Source organism: Tachypleus tridentatus, chromosome 8 (genome assembly GCF_004210375.1).
Source record: "Tachypleus tridentatus isolate NWPU-2018 chromosome 8, ASM421037v1, whole genome shotgun sequence".
Lineage (NCBI taxonomy): Eukaryota > Metazoa > Arthropoda > Merostomata > Xiphosura > Limulidae > Tachypleus > Tachypleus tridentatus.
In genome coordinates this window covers 5,195,677-5,217,834 of record NC_134832.1, presented here as the reverse complement: position 1 = coordinate 5,217,834, position 22,158 = coordinate 5,195,677, and the positions used below count along the sequence as shown (strand labels likewise).

At 32.9% G+C, this 22,158-nt stretch overlaps 1 protein-coding gene across 3 annotated transcripts in view; it reads left to right on the top strand.

Moving 5' to 3' along the window:
- Positions 1-22,158, top strand: part of LOC143224087 (glycine receptor subunit alpha-2-like) — a 57,735-nt gene that overhangs the window by 22,201 nt on the left and 13,376 nt on the right. For 2 of the 3 annotated variants that reach the window (XM_076452547.1, XM_076452548.1), the window contains exons 2-4: positions 11,080-11,174; positions 17,317-17,396; positions 19,251-19,318. In XM_076452547.1, coding sequence (XP_076308662.1) covers positions 11,113-11,174; positions 17,317-17,396; positions 19,251-19,318 — 210 coding nt within the window. In that variant the 5' untranslated portion in view covers positions 11,080-11,112. The remainder of the gene's footprint in view (positions 1-11,079; positions 11,175-17,316; positions 17,397-19,250; positions 19,319-22,158) is intronic. The other variant, XM_076452549.1, reaches the window with a different exon arrangement.

Sequence of the window (22,158 nt, the reverse complement as noted above, 5' to 3'; positions counted from 1 at the left end):
CCAAACTAGTATAACAAAAAGTATGCAATGTTTACAATACTTTGTAAGATGCATGCATATATATAAAATGATATTGTTGTGAAGACCCTAATGATATTTTTTTTCAGTTTTTGATAGTAATAATTTATCATTATAATTATCTACAAAATTTGCAAGTGTTATTTTTCTATTTTAATCTTATCCGCTTTTTGCTTGTAAACTGTTTTTAAGAATTGTATTCTGAAATCCGACTAAATTATGGGAAAGTTTAATTGTCTCACTTCTAAAAACAAATGTAGAAATACTATTTATCTCTCAGAAACAAAAGTGACAAGAGATAAATATCACATTGCAAATGTTTGAGAGTGGATGTCACTGTAGCTTATTTTAAGAGGCCATGGGTTAGGGCAGTGCGGGCAAGATCTGTCTTTTCGTCCCCATGTTTTTGTGTTAACAAGTAGTACCAATTCAGAGGTTAATATCATTAATAATACTTTACAGAAGAATGCAATGCTTTGAAAGGACTTTTTAACACTAGAATCATGTTATATTCCTTTCTAAATAAGAAGAGTCATATAGCAAGATTGCAGCAGAACACAACATTTGAAAGGAGGGGTCCTGTTAAGAGAGGAAGTGATGCACAGAATAATATTTAGGTCAGTAACCAGCGAAAGTGTCTGCAAAGTGAAGGGAATAGATACGAAAGCCTTTGTGACCATGATAGTTATATATCTCAGAATCGTTGGAAAGATAAAAAACAAGAATTCAAAACTCATCAAAAGTTCAGTTACACTTAAAATAAACGGCATCTTTCACGAGAATGATCCTGAAGCTGCGGTAAACAGTTTTGACACATACTTGTTAATTCCCTCTGATGTAGTTAAGTGTTTTTATGCGTTCATTCTGCTCAAACGTGATACTGGAAATCTACGTCCACGTACAAAGAAGGAGAGTGAAATGTTAGTGGAAACGTTATTAGTTGTTTGTTTTTTTATATTGTAAATTTTGGTGCTATAGAGGATATCTGAGGAAGCACCACCAAAAACTGAAGAAATAGCTCAAAAGACAACACAGAGCCTTGACCTGTTTTTAAAATATGCGAAAAACGCTCAGAAACATCAAATTTTCGTTCTATCTAGTACTCACGCACTTTCATCCTTTAACTGGCTTCCATTGCTTCTTTGTTTCATTGTTGGTTATCTGCAGATAGTTGTTCTTAATTATGATATAACAGGTTAGAGAGAAGGCAGTTAGCCGATAGCAACAACCGGAACTCTTGGGCTACCCACAATTCTAAATAGCATAACACGTTTTTATTGCAACCGGACGTGTCCAACTCTTTGATCTCAGAATCCGAGTAGGCTAATTGCTTTACCACTCAAAGTTTAGCCTAGAAGTGAGAATTGATTACTTTTTGAGGGGTAAAGGTCACAAAAAATTACTATTTGTAAGCACGGGGACTGTTTCTTCACACAATTTTTGCGCTATAACTCAGTCAAAAACGACCAAATATCTGATAAAACTTGGTGGATATTATTATTGTCGTTCTAGAAGAAAACAAAAAACATTTGCATCCATTGATAACGACGAATATACAGACATATTTTATTATTTTTTGAGGGCCAAATATGATCAACTCTGCGTGTTTGAAGTATGCGCTCTTCCGAGTGCTCTTTTATTTTTATTTATTTGTGAAGAGAAAATTAGAAGTATCAAAATTAGAAACTTAACTTTTTAGTATAGAAACCATGATCCACTTACATTGCTTCTTTGTTTAAAAATTCATCTCACACTTTTGTTCTATAAACTACTAATAAATAATAGTCCATACATTTATACAACTGAGAAATATCTCAGGAGGGAGTTCAAGATTGACTCCTCCAATCTCTGACCGTTTTATTGCTGACGTGGGATTAATGAACCGATTCGTCGATGGAAGTTACTTTACATAGCTGTTAATATATCATATGTTGCAATTTTAACAGGTCCTTTATGACGCTAAATGAAAGGATGTTACAACTAACTTTGTTCTATACTGCTTGCCGCACTGAGAGAAATAAGCTTATAAGATTAATAAAATATTAGAACGTGATTTTAATAAGGTAACTCATCCTTCAAGAAATTATGGGCTTTACCTAGGCAAGAAACTTGTTTACAAAACACCATCTTTTTTACCTTAGTTTCATTTCATCTACAGATGTTCTTACTATTTGGGCAGATAGGCAGATTTCATATTGTCGAGCAACATAATTTAGTTTTGGTGCATAAGCAGTTGTTCGTAGTATCAACTCTCACTTATAAATAATACCAACTCACCAAGATGATGTATCCATTAATATTTTAACAGCGTGAAATGTTACCATACAATAGTACTAATAAATATCGTAGAATCTCGTGTACTCTTAGGGTTATTACCAGGCGAAGAAGATAAGTCCAGTCTCACATATTTCTTTATTCATTCACGCACAGGTACACTCACACACAGTAGCACACGAAACTGCTTTACTCTTGTATTACGTGAAGCAAGTAAACTTTTAAATAATGTTATTTAAATGCTTAATGTCTTAAAAATGTGATATGCTTTTCATTCAAACCCTCAACGCGTTTTTTTTTTTTTAGTTGCTTCATTCTGTATTAATTTGTTCACTAAATCAAATAACGTTAGTTGCAGGAAAACTAAGTAACGTCTGCTCTTACAAGTGATTCAGGCAAATCGTTTTCATTGAAAGTGAAACTGGAAATTGAATTTTCTCTAATGTGCATAAGCCAACCTAACTCATTAAAACACGAGAAACCCGAAAAATACGAAAATGGTCTTGAGTGCTGATAGACACTGTGAAACACGTGTTCATTTTAACATCAAGAAGTAAGAAAATTAATTTTTAAATGGAATTTTATGAACGATATTGCTTATGTGTGTCACATTGTTAATCTATTTAGTTTTTGTTAAGCTCAAAACTACACAATTGATTATCAATGCTGCATCATCACGAGTATTGAAACCTGATTTTTAACATAACAAGCCTTTAGACTTTACCGCTTTGCCACTCGGGGAAAATGTCCGTGGTCACTAATCACTTATGACGTATAAAGTTTAATTGAAATTAGTTGTTTTTGGACGAAGACCTGCATCGAAACGTAAGACATTAAGAAGTATTACACGTCTTCTATTATGTGGAAGGCATGACCCAATAAGGTTCTGGATACTTTAATGCTAAATCTGTTTTATCTATGTCTACAAGAAGTGATATATCTTTATTTGTAGTTCACTATAGAGATGAGAAACATCGACATCTGTCTAGGGTCTAGATGAGTGTTGGGATAGATTCGTATAGACTCATTTTCCTGTGATTGAAAATATTTGGAGAACAATTCGGAGGAGTTAGACAGTTTCAAGACTCGCCTTAAACCATCAAGCTGTCTTTGAGCAGCTCAGCACTGATGAAGTATACCTGTTGTATCACTTTGAGTAATTTTACTTTCTTGCCTGTTATAGCATTCAGTGTAAAGAACTGACTAAACCAATAGAATGAGATAAGGTATTACTTCTCTTAAAAAGTCCAAAGGATACCTCAATGGTATTAGAATTATCAATTACAATACTGTTAATAGATGTTATTAGGAACACCTTAACTAAAGAAAACACCTGGTATATGTTATTACCAACAGACACTTGATATAAGCTATTAGGAACCTTGTAAGCAATGAACACTTGATATGTGTTATAAGGGGCTCTGTAACCAAGAAAAACTTGGTATGTGTTATTAGGAACATTGTAACCTTGGTATATGTTTTTATGGTTCTTGTGACCAAAAAACACGTGGATGCATAATCAATTTGATACATAAATTGTTTACAAGTGTGAATTTAAGAAACGGATGGGGAAAGAGTTCTGTCGATAATTCTACGCTTAAATATGTATGTTTGAAGTCATAATTTTCACATGGTTATTTAAGCACAATTTTAGTTATGACTGTAAGACTGCGTTAGACAAATGTAAACACACGTTGTCCATTTTTATAATTGTTTCTGAATAAATATTTTGAAAAGAAGTTTAAATAAGTAAAAAAACAACAACAACAAGGACTAACACGTGGACTAGACGATGTAATTCTTAACATGTTTTCCATGTTTTTTCATTACAAAAGAGTGGACTGTATTGACACAGTATAGTAGCCAACAAGAACGTTCTAGATAGGTTTAAGTTCAGTTTGACACGTAAAATGGTATTAAATATTTGTGCCTTAAACATACTTACGTATGCATTCCACGACTGCAGTAAAAATTAAAGATAATTGAAATAAAACAATGAAATTTACTGATCTTCAGACAAACAATATCTTGTTATGCAGAGTTTCGATGACATGGATCGTACTTATTCATTAAAACGTGTGATATATCCAAAGGAATCTGGTAATATTGTTTCATATCTTTCGCTCTAATGCAGTTTTTCCTTCAGTATTCTGCTAGATCATGTGAGGTGAGCTACAACAGTGATACCATTTAAACCTGTCGTGGTATGTTAAGGATGAAGAATAAAGCACACGACTAAATGAAATGAACAATGGTGAATCATTATAAGATAATCGTTGACATTCGTAATTCATTCTCATATTAAGTTATTTGGCTATTAAAGAATGGTTGAAGGTTATCGATGTAAGATAGCTTCGCTTTTATCAATATTCATTCTGTCGTCATTTCAAATCTTGTTCTTGCCTAACAGTATCTCAAAAACTTTATTTCCTATACTACAAAATCATTTGTTTTATAAAAAAAAATAACTATTCTACATACTGAATGATGAAAAAGTGTATGGTTTCATTTATCGATATAAATCTCTACATCTAGAAATTCATAAACAAATACGAAACAAAATTTCGCCTACTCAGTAACAAGGTGTTCTTTCAAGGTGAGAAGATTTGATAATATAATACACGGCCTGGCATAGCTAGGTGGTAGCGCACTCTACTCGCAATCCGAGGATCGCGGGTTCTAATCCCTGTCACACCAAATATGGTCGACCTTTCAGCTGGGGGCCGTTAAAAAGTCGGTCAATCCCACTATTCGTTTGTGTATCTGATTGTGATTATTACAATTACGTTATAGTTAATGATAATATGACTATTGTAATAAGGCTATTAGATTGTTTCTTCCTTACAGGTTACGGATATGTACATGTCATGAAATTATTAAAATAAATACATTATATTCAACGTTTTCAAACAAAACAAATCATTTTAGTGTGAACCATAAAGATGTACTGAAAAAGATGGAGGAATGAAGATGTAACTATAATATTGCTGCTACTTTATTATTAAAAGTCGAGAGAGAGAGAGAGAGAGAATAAGAAAGTTTTATCTATCAAACGTGATAACACTAATTCAACCACTGCTTATATTTCCGATAAGCACAAGAAAACCAAGAATAAATATGAAAGTTGTATAAGTGTGTTACGTAAAACAGTAATATATAAAACTATCAAGGTAAGAACGACTACAGAATTTTACTATGTCATAAAACGTACATCATCAACACGAAATTTACAATTCTTAGTTAAACTATCTGTCTATAAAAAATTGACTAAGAGTGTATAATATGTGTTAATTATAGAAAACAGTATTTGTTTGTTTTATAACAAAGCCACTTTAAACTATCTGTTGTATTCTCTGGGGGAATCGATCTCCGGGTTTCAACAATTCAATGTCATAAGCTTTCCATTGTCCCATTGGAGATTAAAGTAGAAATGTATTTACGCTTAGAGTGACGTTAAAACAATTAGTTAAAATTAATTGTTTCGGTAACAGGTTTTAAAACGCATTTCTATAAAATATTACCATATGTAATATTATAGCGATGATAAAATACCTCATAACTGTGAAACGTAAAGTCAGAAATACGTAATGTTAGGTAATATATGCTAGTTCTAAGGTTAAATTGTTCGTTCTTACCTCAATTTAATTCCATACATGATGAAATTAGGACGCAAATAATAACAATTAAAAAATAACGCTATTAAATACCACCTGTTATTGCTAATTCTAATCTTAATTCATTTTTTTGGAATATATGGACAGTTATCTGTTACTTTAACATAAGTGGATAGGTAATTATTAACCTGAAACTTGCTAGTCCGTATACGACGTTGCTTACTCCAGAATAATATTTCTAGGAAAGAAATTATTCTGTAATCAGTTTGATTATTTTTATATACATAGAGTACATAGAGTTTTCAGCGTGTGCGTACTCGTGTTTGTTAGATTGTTTGACAAATTGTCATACTGATAGTGTTTGAATTACATCCAGTCAAGGCTAAATAAAATTCAGAAAATTCCTTTGCTACTTATTTATAGTTAATTTGTAATAAAGTAATCTGATAACGGCAACAGAATATTAGAAATGTATGGTGTTGCTATAAATCGCTTTGCCATACAAACATGCCGGAAGTTTAAAACATGTCTGTATAAAAATGGGGATTAGATTAATTCAGTTAATGCCATAGCAAGCTGGCTTTAACAACTTAACGCAATGTTGGTTGTAAGCTAATGGCAGTTTCTTCCCAAACAACTTAGTGTTTTGCTAGAATTATTCTTCTGTTCGTTTGTAGTTAAGCGCAATCTGTGCTCTTCTCACCACGTATATCGTAAACTGGTTTCTAGTGTTGTAGGCTCGCAGACATACCGCAGTGCCAGTGGGAGCATTTATCTTTCTGCGTATAAAGATGTTACAAGTCAAACGTTGCCTGTAATATCAGTGCATTTTATAATTTTGAATTACTTCAGCATCAAAATATACAAAATGAAATTCAATGTTTGTACAAACATTCCAGTTATGCAACTGATAGCAAGCGAAAACTTCGCTATATTTTAAACTTATTATTATATTTGTTTCATAATGACAGGCACAGCTACACAGCAGCCAGTATAATTTCTTAGGTTATTATCATCTGATTAAATAGTGGGATTTGATCATGTACCAGTTTAATTAACTCATTATCTCAAATAAAGGAGCGCGTTTGCAGCAGAGTATTGTGAACCATAAATCCTTATAACAGATGATAACCGCTTGATCTCGACCGGTTTACCATTATATGAAGAAATAACCTATAATTTCGCTGCAAAAATAAATTTTTATTTATAATATTTGTTTGTATGGAGTTAAGCACAAAGCGTCATAAGAGGTTATTAAATTCCAAATTTTAGTGTTATAAGATATTAGACCTACCGTTGTACCACTGGGAGGGCTATTTATAATGTGTAAAATATTTGTATTATTGTACACCAAGCATAAACGGCTGTCCTATGAATTGATATAAAATATTACAGAAAACGACGTAGCTCAGTAAAAAGCAAGCATTTTTATTATAAAGAAAGGTTATTTAAATATAATGTAAAACGAATTTACTTATTCAAGTTGCTTTTTTGTAAGGAAAACTTTAAAAATATTGAAAACAGTTTTACATTGGAAAATATATTTTCTCACCAAAATTGTATATTTGTAGCACATCGCAAAATAGCACTAAATCAACCATCTAGATTTCCACTGATTCTAGCTTAAAGAAGGTCCAATATAATTTTGTTAGAACATTGCAAAATAGCACTTAGTCATCCATATAGATCCCCTCATACTATTACTTGAAAATTTTCCAATATAATTTTGGAAGCACATTATAAAATAGCACTTTGTCATCCATCTAGATCACCTCTGACTCTAACTTGAAAACGTTCCAATATAATTTTGGTAGTATATCGCAAAATAGTACTTAGTCATCCATCTACTTCTTCTTTTCCTGTAACGTGAACATGTATCTGATTACCATCTAGGTAATGAGTAAGGTAAGAAATACGTAATGTTTCTTTCCTATATGATTTTCTTGTGTTTCAGTTTATAACTAATGATAGAATAGACGAGAGACCTAGTCGAATGCATCCAGATACTGATGAACATGCTATTATGAAATCCACTATTATGCTATTATGAAATTTATGAAAATAAATTATTTTAGGGTTATTGAAGTTGTGAGTTATTATAATTTGTTTTGCAAAACAAACAGGTTTTTGTCATCAGAATTGCCCTTATATATTTCGCTTTGTGTAGACACTTATTATTTGTAATAAGTGTGAATAATAAAATAATGCATGTTTTGCAAGATAAAAAATACTTTTTTTAATAATTTGATTTGTAATTTTCTATCCAAAATCCAAGATTGTTTGTTTTGAATTTCGCGCAAAGCTACACGAGGGATATTTGCGATAGCCGTCCCTATTTTAGCAGTGTAAGACTAGAGGAAAGGCAACTAGTCATCATCACCCATCGCCAACTCTGAGGTTACTATTTTACCAACGAATAGTGGGATTGACTGGAACATTATAACGCCTTCACGGCTGAAAGGGCGAGCATGTTTGGTATGACGGGGATTCGAATCCGCTACCCTCGGATTACGAGTCGAACGCCTCAACCAACCTGGCCATACTGGATCAGCCAAAACCCAAAGGTTCATGATTTGCATCATATTCTACAATGACTTGCTTTGCATTTTAGCTTCGTAGATGCGCTTTAAAAGTGACGGTAAAATCCAACTTTTGGGTCAGACCATAGTAACCAAATTGTTGGTAGTAAAGTAGGCCAAAGATCAGGTATAGCTTAGTGGTTAGTATGCCCGATTTTTGAATCCGATAGTTCGTTGTTTACATTCATCTGCTACAAAAACGTATTCCACAGCTTTTGAAAGTGTGGATGGGAAAATAATTATGGTAAAACTCTACTATTTAATTATTTAAGAGCAGTCTAAGAGCTAGCATTAAGTGCTACTTATTAGTTGTCTTCCCTCTTCTTTATACGCTCAAGAATAATGACTGCTGTGATCGAATAGCCCTTTCTGTCCAAAATTTTGAAATAAATTAAAGAGTCCAACACTGGCGTATGAGTGCAACCCCAGCACGACCAATTTTGACACCTGAAAAATTGAAAACTGTCTAAAGTATTCATTGAGACTCTCAGTAATGTAATCTTTAAACAAAATATCATCTACGTTTGTTGACATACACACGATTAGTTCAAGGATATTCGAAATTGTGTTTTCTTTGATGAAAAATTGAGAGAAAGGAAAAAAATCAAAATTGTCTATATTTCTGTTTAGAATATGCTAGTAGTATCTTTGTACACGTAAATTGGTCAAAATATGGCTAATTAATTGGTCAAAACGTCTAAAATTAAAGATTTGTTTAAACTTTCGACTTCCTAACATGACTAAAACTAGGTATATCCTACATTTTTGTGCATATATATGAATATATCGTATATGAACATATGATGACTGTAAAATAAAGTATATTTTGTACAAAATCCCATGTAAGTTGACCAAAAATGGTGGAGTAATTGTCAAAAAACCATAAATTATGCTTTTTAGCAGTATCTTGATCCCAATAATTACTAAAATTGTACAAGTCTACCATTTTTGTTTGTCAATGGATGGAGCCTCCAGAAAAGTATCTTTGTACCAAATCCCCTACAGACTGGTCCAAATTTGGCTAAGTAATTGATCAAGACTCCAGAATTACGCTTTTTGTGGGCTTCGGCCCTCACAAAATAAGCAAATCCATCTTATTTTTGCATGTTGGTGTCTTGGGAGCACGAAATTTATATTTGTAACAATTTTCATATTAACTTCTGTAAACATGACCACACAAGAGGCCAAAATAAGTATTTTTTACTTGTTTAGCTTTTGATCCCACAAGGACTAAATTTTAAGAAAATTTAAAGATGTATAGGAATATCTCATCAAGGCCTAACACTCTCTACTAAGTTTTAAGCCTGGCATGGCCAGGTGGTTAAGGCACTCGACTAGTAATCTGAGGGTCTCAGGCTCGAATACCGTTGCTCCAAACATGCCGTGGGGTCGTTATAATGTGACGGTCAATCCGACTATTCTTTAGTAAAAGAGTAGCCTAAAAGTTAGTGGGTGGTGATGACTAGCTTCCTTCCCTCTAGTGACTAGTCTTACACTGCTAAATTAAGGATGGCTATCTGCGCTAGCCATATGTAGCCATTCGTGTACCTTTGCGCGAAATTCAAAAATAAGCAAACAAACTTATTTTTAAGTTAATTACCCGCGAAATGAAGAAATGGTGGTCACTGAAAGGTAGTTAGAAGAAACAATGGAAAAACAATTACTCTTAGCGGAAATATAACAAGCACTAAAATATAAGCGTGTGAAAAAAAGATCTCTTCTTCAAATTTCTACTTACTTTTTAGACACAAAATATGATTTCTGATACTTGGAAGGGCTTAGATCACTGATTTTGCATTTTTGCATATTCAGTAGTTTTGTGAGAGATTTTTTTAAAAAAAGAGTTCGAATCTAGATATGACGAACACATTATTTTTAAAACGATTGGTTATAAGTAGCATTAAATTCCACACTGTGCACAAATGTGACGATGATTTATCAGTCAAGTTGCATTAAGCATCATCATATTTACAAAAATATAAATAGATACAGTAAACTATCTTTAAGTGTGCGATTTAATTTAACAAAGAAGAAAAGCCTGATGCATGAAAACAAAGTTTATAATAGCAGTATTCTAGCCCCATTATATTCGTCGTCAGCAATGGGTATGAAAAATACAGTTTGGTTAGAATGGAATATAATTATTATACAATTTTTTAATTGTTGAAAATATTTAAAATAATAGATCAACAATATAATGTTAAAAAATAATTTCTCTTTTTGTTGCATCAACCTACTTTAAAAAACGAGAGATTTAACTATTTCCAAAGTGAGAAAAATCTAGAAATAAAATCGTTCATTACATCGAAACTGGGGTTCATTAAAAAAAACAAAAAACATCCCTTTTTATTTGAAAATTTCATAAAATCTTGATATTTTAAATTAATAATTTCTAAATATCTTATACATGACATTTTTGTTTGTATGCATCTATCTCTATTGAGCTCAAAAAATGTTACGTTGGACGTTTGGTATTTCTACACCCGTCTAGATGACTGTATACCCATCTGTCTATTATCTGCCTGTCTGTGTATTTATCTGTTTATATCTTTCTATCTACTTATAATATATCCATTTCTCATTGCCCTTTTCAGACTACCTCTAATTTTTTTGGGAAGGAAGAAAGGATGCATACACTTTTTGTGGGTATTTCCACCCTTTTCTTTATTTATTGTGTCAAAACAACAAGGTAGGTTTAATATTCAATGTTACTTTCTACTGCTATACAATGCTTATATGTGCTTATCAAATGCTTCATTATACGATTTCAGAAAGGTTAGAAAATTTCGTCACTACTCTGGCTTGAAGCACATACTTTGTGTTGTAAAACTGCTATGGTGTTTCAATCATACTTTGTGTTGTAAAACTGCTATGGTGTTTCAATCATACTTTGTGTTGTAAAACTGCTATAGTGTTTCAATTAAACATAAATTTTTGTGTATTTATTGTACAAACTAGATATATATTTTACTTTTGTTTTGATACAAACTGTATGGCACTGAGCTCCGTATTACACGAGACTTACCGCAGAGCAAGCATATATATATATATTCTTATAAAAGTACTATAAAGTACACAGATTCTGAAAGCGATCGGTACCAGATGTTAAAACCCAAAACGTGTTTTTGTATCTAATTAAAGTATTGAAATTCCTTGTAACTCTCGCACACAATATTGGTACCGGAACGGATACGAATTTCCCTGGAGAATCGTTCTTATTTATTTTAAACCCTACAAAAAGACTCTGACACCAAGAAGCAGGAATGATAATCTCTTCTGATTCGCTTTAAGAACGTGGAGAATATTGAGGCAATACACTGACTTAACGTTTCGATTCACAACAATAATTACGACACCTATTGCTTATCCGTACAGCCAAAGTCGCATTTTTAGGATAAGACAGTGATAGTTACAGTCTACTTCACAATAAAATGGCTCTAGTTGTGGATACATTTATACTTCCTGAGGTCACACTGAATTCTTGTTAAAAAGAATGAAGAAACTAATAAAAGTAAAATTCCACCTTTCCGAGATTTCTAAGGCTTCATTGAGTATTCTAAGAAACCCTTTGATACTTTTATTATAATGTATTTTACATATTAATAGGCCTTTCTAGTAGAACTTACTTCCATTACCTTGTGTAGATATGTGTATTTCTTAAGTTTTTCTGTGTTTTATGACCAACATCTTGTTGTGCTTTTCTTACTTCATATCAAATCAGTAAAGAGTCTGTCTTGTTTTATTTGATATTTTTAATACTAACGGTACCTTATAACACATGTGATAAGTGATCACGTCGAGAGACCTTACGATTAAGGCAGAGTCGTCCATATTTTACACCTTTTCACCGTAGAGAGGGCAACCGGTTAGTAGAACACCTCGCTTGCGCCGGTACTCTTAACTGGAAGAGTTGTAGGAGTGAATGTAACAGCAGAAAACGTCTCGCATGTCACTGGCTCGAACCTGTGGACTTCACGTTAAACGGCAAGACACGCTAACTACTAGGTCATGCCCAGCCCTAAGATTAATTGTGTATAAAATAAATAGAGATCTTATGAAAGTGTAAAACTGTTAACATTTATTATAATATTTTTTCTTCAAAAAACAATATACATATAATATCTCAGGAATGACTTAATGCAAAATTATTACATTTTCATGAATAAACAAACTGGGTAACTATGATTAATTTACAACTTTACAAATTGATATTGGTATATTAATTTTCTATTTCTTGAAATATAATTTTATATTACTTCTGAATATTTATAACAAAGTTTAAACGCTCTTATAAATTTTGCGTTTTCTCATAACAAAGTCCAATCAGGCTAATTCTAGAGTTGTAAGTCTGAAGACATACTGTTGTTCCACCAGGTGACGCTTTAGAGCGTTATTTCCTTTAAAGTATTTTCAAGATTTAGTTGTAAATAGATAGCCAGGTAATGAGAGTTCCTTTTAACTGAAAATATGTTTCTTTTAACAGTTAAAAATAACTAAACTATATGTTATATTAATTTCATTTCTTTACCTTTCAACGCTATTTATATTTTAATAGACTGTACTATTAAAATATAAATAGCGTTGAAAGGGTAAAGAAATGAAATTAATATAACATATAGTTTAGTTATTTTTAACTGTTAATGTAACAATGTTCAAGGATGTGCTCCTGTGAAAGACATGAGACCCCAACTGAGGGGTAACGAAGGAGTACCAGATTTGAAAACCGACAAACGTATGCCACTTCCTGGTACCTTAATGATATATGTTAGGTGTGGATACATACAATCACATGTGGGACAACTGCTGAATAAAATATTAGACTACTTTTCACAAAAGTTATGTTTCATTCATAAACTGGTAAAGAAAAAAAATATAAAAGCAAAAACTGCATAGCCAGGTGGAGAGAGCGCTCGACTAATAATCTGAGGGTAGCGGATTTAAATCCTGGTCACACCAAACATGCTTGCCCTTTCAATCATGAAAACGTCATAATGTGACAGACGATCCCACTATTTCTTAGTAAAACAGTAGCTCAAGAGTTAACAGTGGGTGGTGATGACTAGCTGCTTTTCCTCTGGTCTTACACTGCGAAATTAGTGACGGCTAGCTCAGATAGCTCTCGTGTAGCTTTGCGCAAAAATTCCAAACAAACAAATAATAAAATGCGTTATCTGTGTCGTCAGGAATGTGTTATTATCGAGGCTGTTTCAACTGAGAACAGTTGCTCGAAACAAGAAACAGTTAAAACTAATACTATTTTGTTTTAATCACTAGAAGTCATTGGCTGCTCGAGTTTGATCCTTACTTGTGTAGAAAACTCTTTGTGCTGTTTCGAACTTAAAGAAAAATAGTCTTTGTTCGCTTACGAGCCTTCTTTAAGTGATATATTGTTTAATATTAGTAGATAAAAACCACAATGTCTTCTTACCAATAGGAAACCAAAAACTTTATAACAATCTCCGTTATATCAGGATAGAGCCTACGGTATCATAACATATGAAAAATAGCATTTAAATATACCCTTAGCTAGAGGTTAATACAAATCACAATTCTGATAAAGCTCATATTTTTTCGATAATATAATATTAAAGTCACAGTAACGATTACGTGATTCTCTGTAGTTAGTCCATTTATATCTTTATAAGTTCCATATTAGATTCAGTGCACTAACAATACAATATCTTGTAAAATAATAGTACCATTTTAATATAATCTGTAAGGGGCGATATTAGAAGACGTTAAAACTAGAACTGTTTCTGATAGCATGTAGGTGGCGCGGAATTCCATTATCACTCTTTGAAGATTGTTTCACTTTTCTTTTTCCTGAAAATAACAATATGTGAGAAGTCTGCCGAGAAGAATTAAAGGATAATCGAAACTTGCAAAGTAATAGAACAATCCATGTTCAGTTAAATATTTTATGCGAATTTGACATTTTACGATCAGTCGTGTGATCTAAAATGTCATTAGCTATTCTCTGTACGCACTTTTCTAAATGAACATCTGGTACATGAAATTTTATGTATTTTGTTTGAATTTTGCGTAAAGCTACACGAGGGCTATCTGCGTTAGCAATGTAAAACCAGAAGGAAGACAGCTATTCATCACCACCTACCATCAACTCTTGAGCTACTCTATTACCAACAAGTAGTGTGATTTATCGTTACATTATAATGCTCCCACGGCTGAAAGAGCGAGTATGTTTAGTGGGACGGGGATTCAAATCCGTGACACTCATATTACGAATCGAGTGCCTTAACCATCTGGCCATGCCGGGACTTGTTTGTTTGACGTTATATACAAAGCTACCAAATGGGCTATCTGTGTTTTGCCAACCACGAATATTGAAACCCCGATTCTAGCATTGGGGGGGCAATTATATATCTCTATACAATTTCAGATGTTTTACTTCACTGTTTGAGCATTGTTATCACGAATAACAAAAAATCAGACTGTCACAGATGTGCTTGTTTACAATAATTACAGTGTTTATAATATTCATCCAACAGAACGGTTTTCAGAGAATCTTTGGTGTCACCCCAAACTTATTTAATGAGACTGAAGTCCTTCGATAAACATGAATACTTCTATAGGTCGGACATGGCCTAGGGTTATCATACTATAAACGTGAAGGCCCATTATGGCTTCTATTCATTTGCAAAGAATAATGATAATAATAACCCTAATACGCATGTAAAAAGATAAGCTGTCATACACTGCTAGTTGATTAGTGGCCCAAGATTTGGCTTTTACTTTAGTCTGTCAGTTCAAAATTAACGAAGTCTACCGCAAAAGTTCTTGTGTAACTTTGGCGAACATTTAACACAACCAAGTAAACCATTCTTATTCAATATAACATGAAGGGTTGAATATTATTAGAAATCAGAAGAATTTCTGGGCTAATTTCAACAGCACATAATTGTACAAACTTTTGATCCCTGTCACGTGTGCTATTAGTGGTGCTGTTTCGTAAGATGAAGAAGTTGATGTGTGAACCGAATGCGTATCTTACGCTGAGTGGCATATACTCTGACCTATTGTCAATTGTCTGAATACTAGAACGCATACCTTTGCGGCTAGAAGTTTGTACTCACTGTTTAGCTCACGCGCACATAACGTTCAGTTTGAAAGTTCTAAATTAATATTAATTGTACTCTAAATTGTTGCAGATATTTTAAAAGAAAATAAAGTTTCGATATAGTATTACTGTCGCGCTCAAACTCAATAAAATATTTTATTTGTGTTAAGTATTTAATGCTGTAGGAGAGCTATTCGTAACACCCCAATTTAAGTTGGTAGTTTAAAGGAAAAGCCAGCAACACCTACCACTAACTCATTATTATATTTGACTGTCACTATTTTAAGAAACCCATGACTCCAAGATACGATGTGCGCCTGTGCCGCAACGGGAAACAAATTACAGCGGCTTCACATTCTGGCATACCGATCACCAGAGGCCCGGCATGGACAGGTGGATAACGCACTCGACTCGTGGATTCTAATCCCGGTTCCACTCAACATGATCGCCCTTTCAGCCGTGGTAGTATTATAATGTGCGGCCAATCCCACTATTCGTTGGTAAAAGAGTTGACAATGGGTGATGATGACTAGCTGCCTTCCCTCTAGTCTTACACTGCTAATTTTTGGGGACGACTAGCGCAGGTAACCCTCGTGTAGCTTTGCGTGAATTTAAAGAAGCAAAACAAACAAAAAACTGATCATCAGGCCACGTAAGAACGGTATAAGTCATTAAAATAATCAGGTTTAATACAGCTTTCCTCCTTTCCCTCAGTTAAACTTGACAACTTATAACGCTGAACTTAACGTTCTATTCCAGCAGCAGATACATTGTAGCTCTAACGCCAAAAACAACAATTTTTCTTTTTGCATTACACGGGGCTTATTCACTTTCAAGTGACTACAACTATAATTCATTATCCATGTTTCTGACATTTAAGCATTGCGCAAAAACATACTTATAATAAAGTTAACAAAAACTGTACTTGAAAAAAGTATTTAAGTTGTGTGTTTATACAAACAGGATCTTATAGTTCACGTCAGCCACTTCGACCCAAATTCTCTTGAAGTGTCGGAGACTGTTCTATTATATTTTTTCAAAACACTGCAGTGACAGTTTGATATTTGTAGATATTTTACTATTACAATATAATTAGTTTCTGATACTTTTTTGTGAAAAATGAAGAGTTTTTGAAATTACGCGGCACTTGTATATTTGAGCTTAAATAAAATTCAAAAAATCATAATGCACAGAAAACCACCACACAAAATGACATGAGAAAGCTGTGAATTCTAAAGTACAATACGTAAAAATGCCTCCAACACTTTTTCCTTCACTGTTCTTTACAAATAAGTTAATTGCTTGATATTTAATCGAGTGTAAGTTACGTTATTTAAAACACCGCACGACAGACATACTGACAGAATGGCTGATGTTTTTTCTCTGAGTCAACAATCACCATGTTTCTGAGGAAACTGAAAACGACAAACATGATGATAGTAAATAACAAACATTTTACATAGCTTCAAGAACCGAAAACAAAGACGTATGCAACAAACATTCCTTAAGGTGTTTCTGACCAAAACAAAAGGTATAAATTGCTACATGCGTAAAGGTCGTTTAACTGATAGTTATACGTGAAATATTGATAGTTATTTAAAAAGACGTCCTATTAGTGTTGATGCTTTTCAAATTGTTAAGTATTTATTTTAATATGTTTGAAACGTTTTTCTATATTTCATACTGACTCTTGACTAGCTAACTGATAAGTTGGAGTAACAGCCGTTTAAAGAATAACAGCTTATCTTAACAGGCAAGAAGTACTAGAATTTGATAACATTTTACCGGACAATCCATTAGACTACGACAACCTACAGCCACCAAAAGACAATGGTAAGTGTGAAAAACGAACGTCACAGGAAAATGTTTATGAAAAAAGGGTATCTATATTTATGTTAATTCTATTGTTTGTTGTATATCCATGTAACCACTACGCTGAGTGTGGATGGATCTCCACTACAACTGGTATATGAAGGTTCATTAGGTCCGTGCGAGGATACATACACATTTTCAGTTTTTTATTTTGTGCATTGCAGTTTTTATGAGCGTTTGTACGTTTTTTTACAATTATTTACAAGAGAAGCAACTTTTCGTGTCCAAAGATAACTGTCATTAATCATGAATTTACATAACTTCCGTCCGGTGCTCCAACTAGTGTTGAAATATTTCTTCTTTTCGAGCCTTTTATTTCTGTCCGATTATAATGCAAAAATACACGCTGTAATAATTTTGTGGTTTCAATTAACTGAATAGCAACTCGTTTAAAATATAAATTGATGGATTATTTTAGTTTATTAAAATGTAGTGTCTGTGAGTGATTAAATGTTGGATTTTCTTAACGTGCTTAGATAGTAAAATAAACCTCTTAAAATGTAGAAATGTTAAAGGGTATGCTGATAATTATCGAAGCTGTTCTATCAAGCAATTTATTAAATAAAACATTTTTCTAAAGTACAGTTTAATTTGTAACAAAAAGTAGACAGGCAAACCAATAAAGATTTTGTAACTGATACATTTTTGGCATTACTGGGTAATTCATAAATATATTTTGTTATTCAATATTTTTCTGTTATTAACTACATTAATTATGTCTTATATAGAAGAGCTAGTAATGTTTTATAAGAATCAATAGCATATAGTAACGTTTTTGGCGTGTCATTGAAGTTGCAAACTATGGCACTTTTATATAGTGTTATTTTCGAAGAATTTCTAAGCTTTCCATAATACAACGCTGCCACAGTTACTCTTGTGTTTAAGAAAAGTATAAAAACATTTCTAAAGAAAAATATTAATAAAAATATGTAAATCCAAAATACAAGAAAAGAGTTTTTAGTGTCTCTATACACTTTGTATAGCAGAGCAGTTAATACAGGAACAATCTCGAAGTCAATACGATATAACTCATAAAATGAAAGCTATAGTTACGAAAGAGAATCTTCCGACCTAATAAACCATTCTTACGTTGCTATTAATTTATCATAGCGTTGTTTACAATATAACAACTAAATATCTAAAGTCAGCGAAGATTCACAAGACAAAATTCAACAAGTTACCAAGTCGAACCTTGAAATCAATTGCTGTTTTCATGAAAAGTTTAGAAGAAGAAATTGCAATTATAATATTTCTTGCTCGAACACACACCTGCCTTGTCACTCGATACAACTCAAATAGAATTTTATGTCTTTTATTTACTTAAATTTAGTATTGAATATTGACGTCCATGTTAAAATGAAGAGTTTTTGGAAATTTTGATCACATGCATGGTTCCAAATTAATATCGCTATTCGTAGCAGATAGTTATTACAAAGAAATTTCAACTGTTAGACAGGTGTACATAATCATTATCATTGTATTAAATATGATCGACAATATATTTCAAAGGGTAGTAAGTGGCTTAGAAAATCGTTCTTTTAAATATATTTAATTATTATAAAAATACTGATACGTTAAACAGAATAATGACCGTTATTCAATTCAAGTTGTTGAGCGTGAATCAACAACGTATAAAATGATCCTTTTACGCTTTAAGCTATAATAACTTTTACAAAAAAAAAGTTATATTTGACGTCTTGCTTGTATTTTTTTCATTTTATGATGTTACATTTCTATTTGAACTTGTGTGTTTTCACGTTACATTTCTGTTTAAAACATCCATTTTTTTCCTTATTATATATTATATGTGTTTAGGTGAGCCAACTGTTGTTCGCTTTCATGTTTGGGTCTTAAATTTGGATTCCATCGACGAGGGTTCTATGGTAAGTGGAATACTCAAGTTAGTTTTCCTTTCTTCTCGTTCTTATACAATGATATGTAATTAATGATTTTATGAGAATCTTTATTCCTATAGCAGTAATATAATTGAGAAGAAGCATCACAGTGCCCTGTAATTGTCCAACTCAAATTCACGATGAGTCTTTCAAAATAATTGGTTATTAAGAGCATTCTTTAAGATCTAAAAACTTTATTGTTCTTTTATTAATTCGATTTATGCTAAACCACGTTTATTTGAAAAGCATGCAATATTGGTTTGTTTTGTTGCATTTCACGCAAAGATACTCGAGTGTTTTCTGCGCTAACCGCTAATTTAGAAGTAAGAGACTATAGAAAAAAACAGCTAGTCAACACCACCCACTATCACCTGTTGATCTAATTTTTATAACGATTAGTGGGATTAACCTTCACATAATAACGCATCTAAGGCTGCTTGGTGGTGAAAATCAAACCCGTGACCCACAAACTGCAAGTCGAATGCCCTAACCACCAAACCATAATTCGTACAATAAGCAAACAACACTCAATTAAGTGTACTTTTAAATGTTTGCTACCTTTGCTTAATTTATCCCTTGAAACCTAAAGTTTTACTCAAATATTTACCATAATTTTTAAAAAGACTACATGTGTCCTTTCTAATTTTAATAGTTTATCTTGTGAGTCAGCTGTAGGCCTAAGGAGCTCATAACGCCAGCCGCGATGGCCAGAGTATAGCACTGTGTAGCTTAAAAACATTTAGAAAAACCGATTTATCATGCTATTTTGTTTGATACGTAAATTACTGATTGTATGTTTTGTAAACAGAATCGTTGTTGACTATTATACCAATCAATAGCCACAATTAAAGGCTGTGTCATTGTTTAATGTTATTTTATCTGACTGGTTCAGCTGTTAAAACATTTTAGCAATGGATAATATAAAAATCTAGTTACATAAGAAGATATAGTGGTCAGAAAATATAGTGACCATGTCATTAGGGTACTGGACTGTAAATACAAGGTTTTGTCATTCGTTCCCTAGCACCACAAAAAAAGAAAAAAATTCTCTTTCCGCAATTTGACGCCGTGGATGCATTATAAGAATGACAGTCAGATACAACTATTCTTTATGTAGCTACGAGTTGGCAGTGGGTGATGTTAACCAGCTACCTTTCCTCTAGTCTGCTGCACACCGTAAGTCAGTCCAGAGCTTTCCAACAATTATGTAAAAGCTATGTTTGGGCAAAAAGCTACAGACCAGAAACAGAAAAAAAAAATATTGCAATGGTATATCTCATGGTACCATTAACAAGAAAATAATCAAGTACATAATTTTTGTAAAAGTTTTCGAGTTTCCAGCCAGAACAAGAAATAAACAGTCGTTTCCACGAGAAAGGTGACTGAAGGACCACTTTTAATGGCGGGTCCGTTCGACCATAAATAAATATCAAGTCCAAGGGATTTTAGTATGTTTAAATATGAGTCTAGAAGTCAATGTCTATGTACAAAGGAAGGTAAAGATTTGTGAACTTTTGTCTGGATATAGGGCCTAAAGTTGATTTCGCTATCTTTCCTAAAATCTTGTTACAATGTTGTGGTATCAAACGATAGTGCGTTATCCTTTTTGTCAGAGTACGTTCGAAGATAGAAAATATAAGTCCAAAGGCGATAAGGTTTGTTTGATTTTTGAATTTTCCACAAAGCTACTCGAGGGCTATTTGTGCTAGACGTTGCTAATTTAGCAGTGCAGGACTAGAGGGAAGGCAGCTAGTCATCACCACCCGCAGCCAACTCTTGGGCTACCACGGCTGAAGGGGCGAACATGTTTGGTGCGATCGGAATTCGAATTCGCGACCCTTAGATTAGGAGTCGAACGCCTTAACCCACCTGGCCATGCCGGGCAGGCGATAAGGGACTCTAAGCATTGCTTTTACAAGACCCATTTAACCCTCAGTAAAAATATGTCAAACATTGAAGTTTGTTGCATGCTGGAATGTTCTCGATACAAATATTTGTCTTAAACTGCAGTAGACATTCTGCGGATCTATATCATAACCAATAAATGATTAGTAACCCGAAAGAAGCTAAATTTGAATAAATTGTTTCACGTTACTGGAATCGGTAAAATCCACTTCTGGTATTTTCCAAATTTGTTTTTAATAAGCTTTTAGACATCCACTAATACAATAAATATTTTGTTACAACTTATTACATAAGAAGCATAGCTATAAAAACGACACTTTTTATTGTGTCATTGGTCTAGGTTGTAGAAGTTGAAAAGTGAATAATAAATACCACTTCAGTTTTCATTTACAGAAGAGAGGAAAACAAAAAATATTATAAGTATGTTATCTTGCTTTCTTTCACGATTACGTTATCAGTTACGTTATCTTCATATGTATTGTGATTTTTTATTTGCCTCAATATTGACTTTTATTTTAAAAGTTTAAACACGCGCAAATAGTTTGTTTATTTGCTGCGGATAGTGTTATAAAAGTTATTCACGTAAAACTAAAAATAAAAGATAAGGTGATCTGATCTAGTTCAAACTTGTAACGGACCTACTTTCATACATTTAAATTAATGTAATTGTTCAGTTTCAGTTTAACATTTATTTAGAAATGCATGCAACTTATATTGTTAAACGTCTATTGCGAATGTTAACCTGTTCTCTAAATATGTAGAAGATTTTCGAGAGCAAGAATCAACAATGTATACATGTACGTAAATACTAGTATTACTGGGCCAAATGAGCTTTCAAGAAAATTTCCTCTCAAGCTTATAGAAAGTAGCCATAGCAACAGTTGTGGGACACAGTTTAACATTTTTGGTTTGCTACAGTCAAT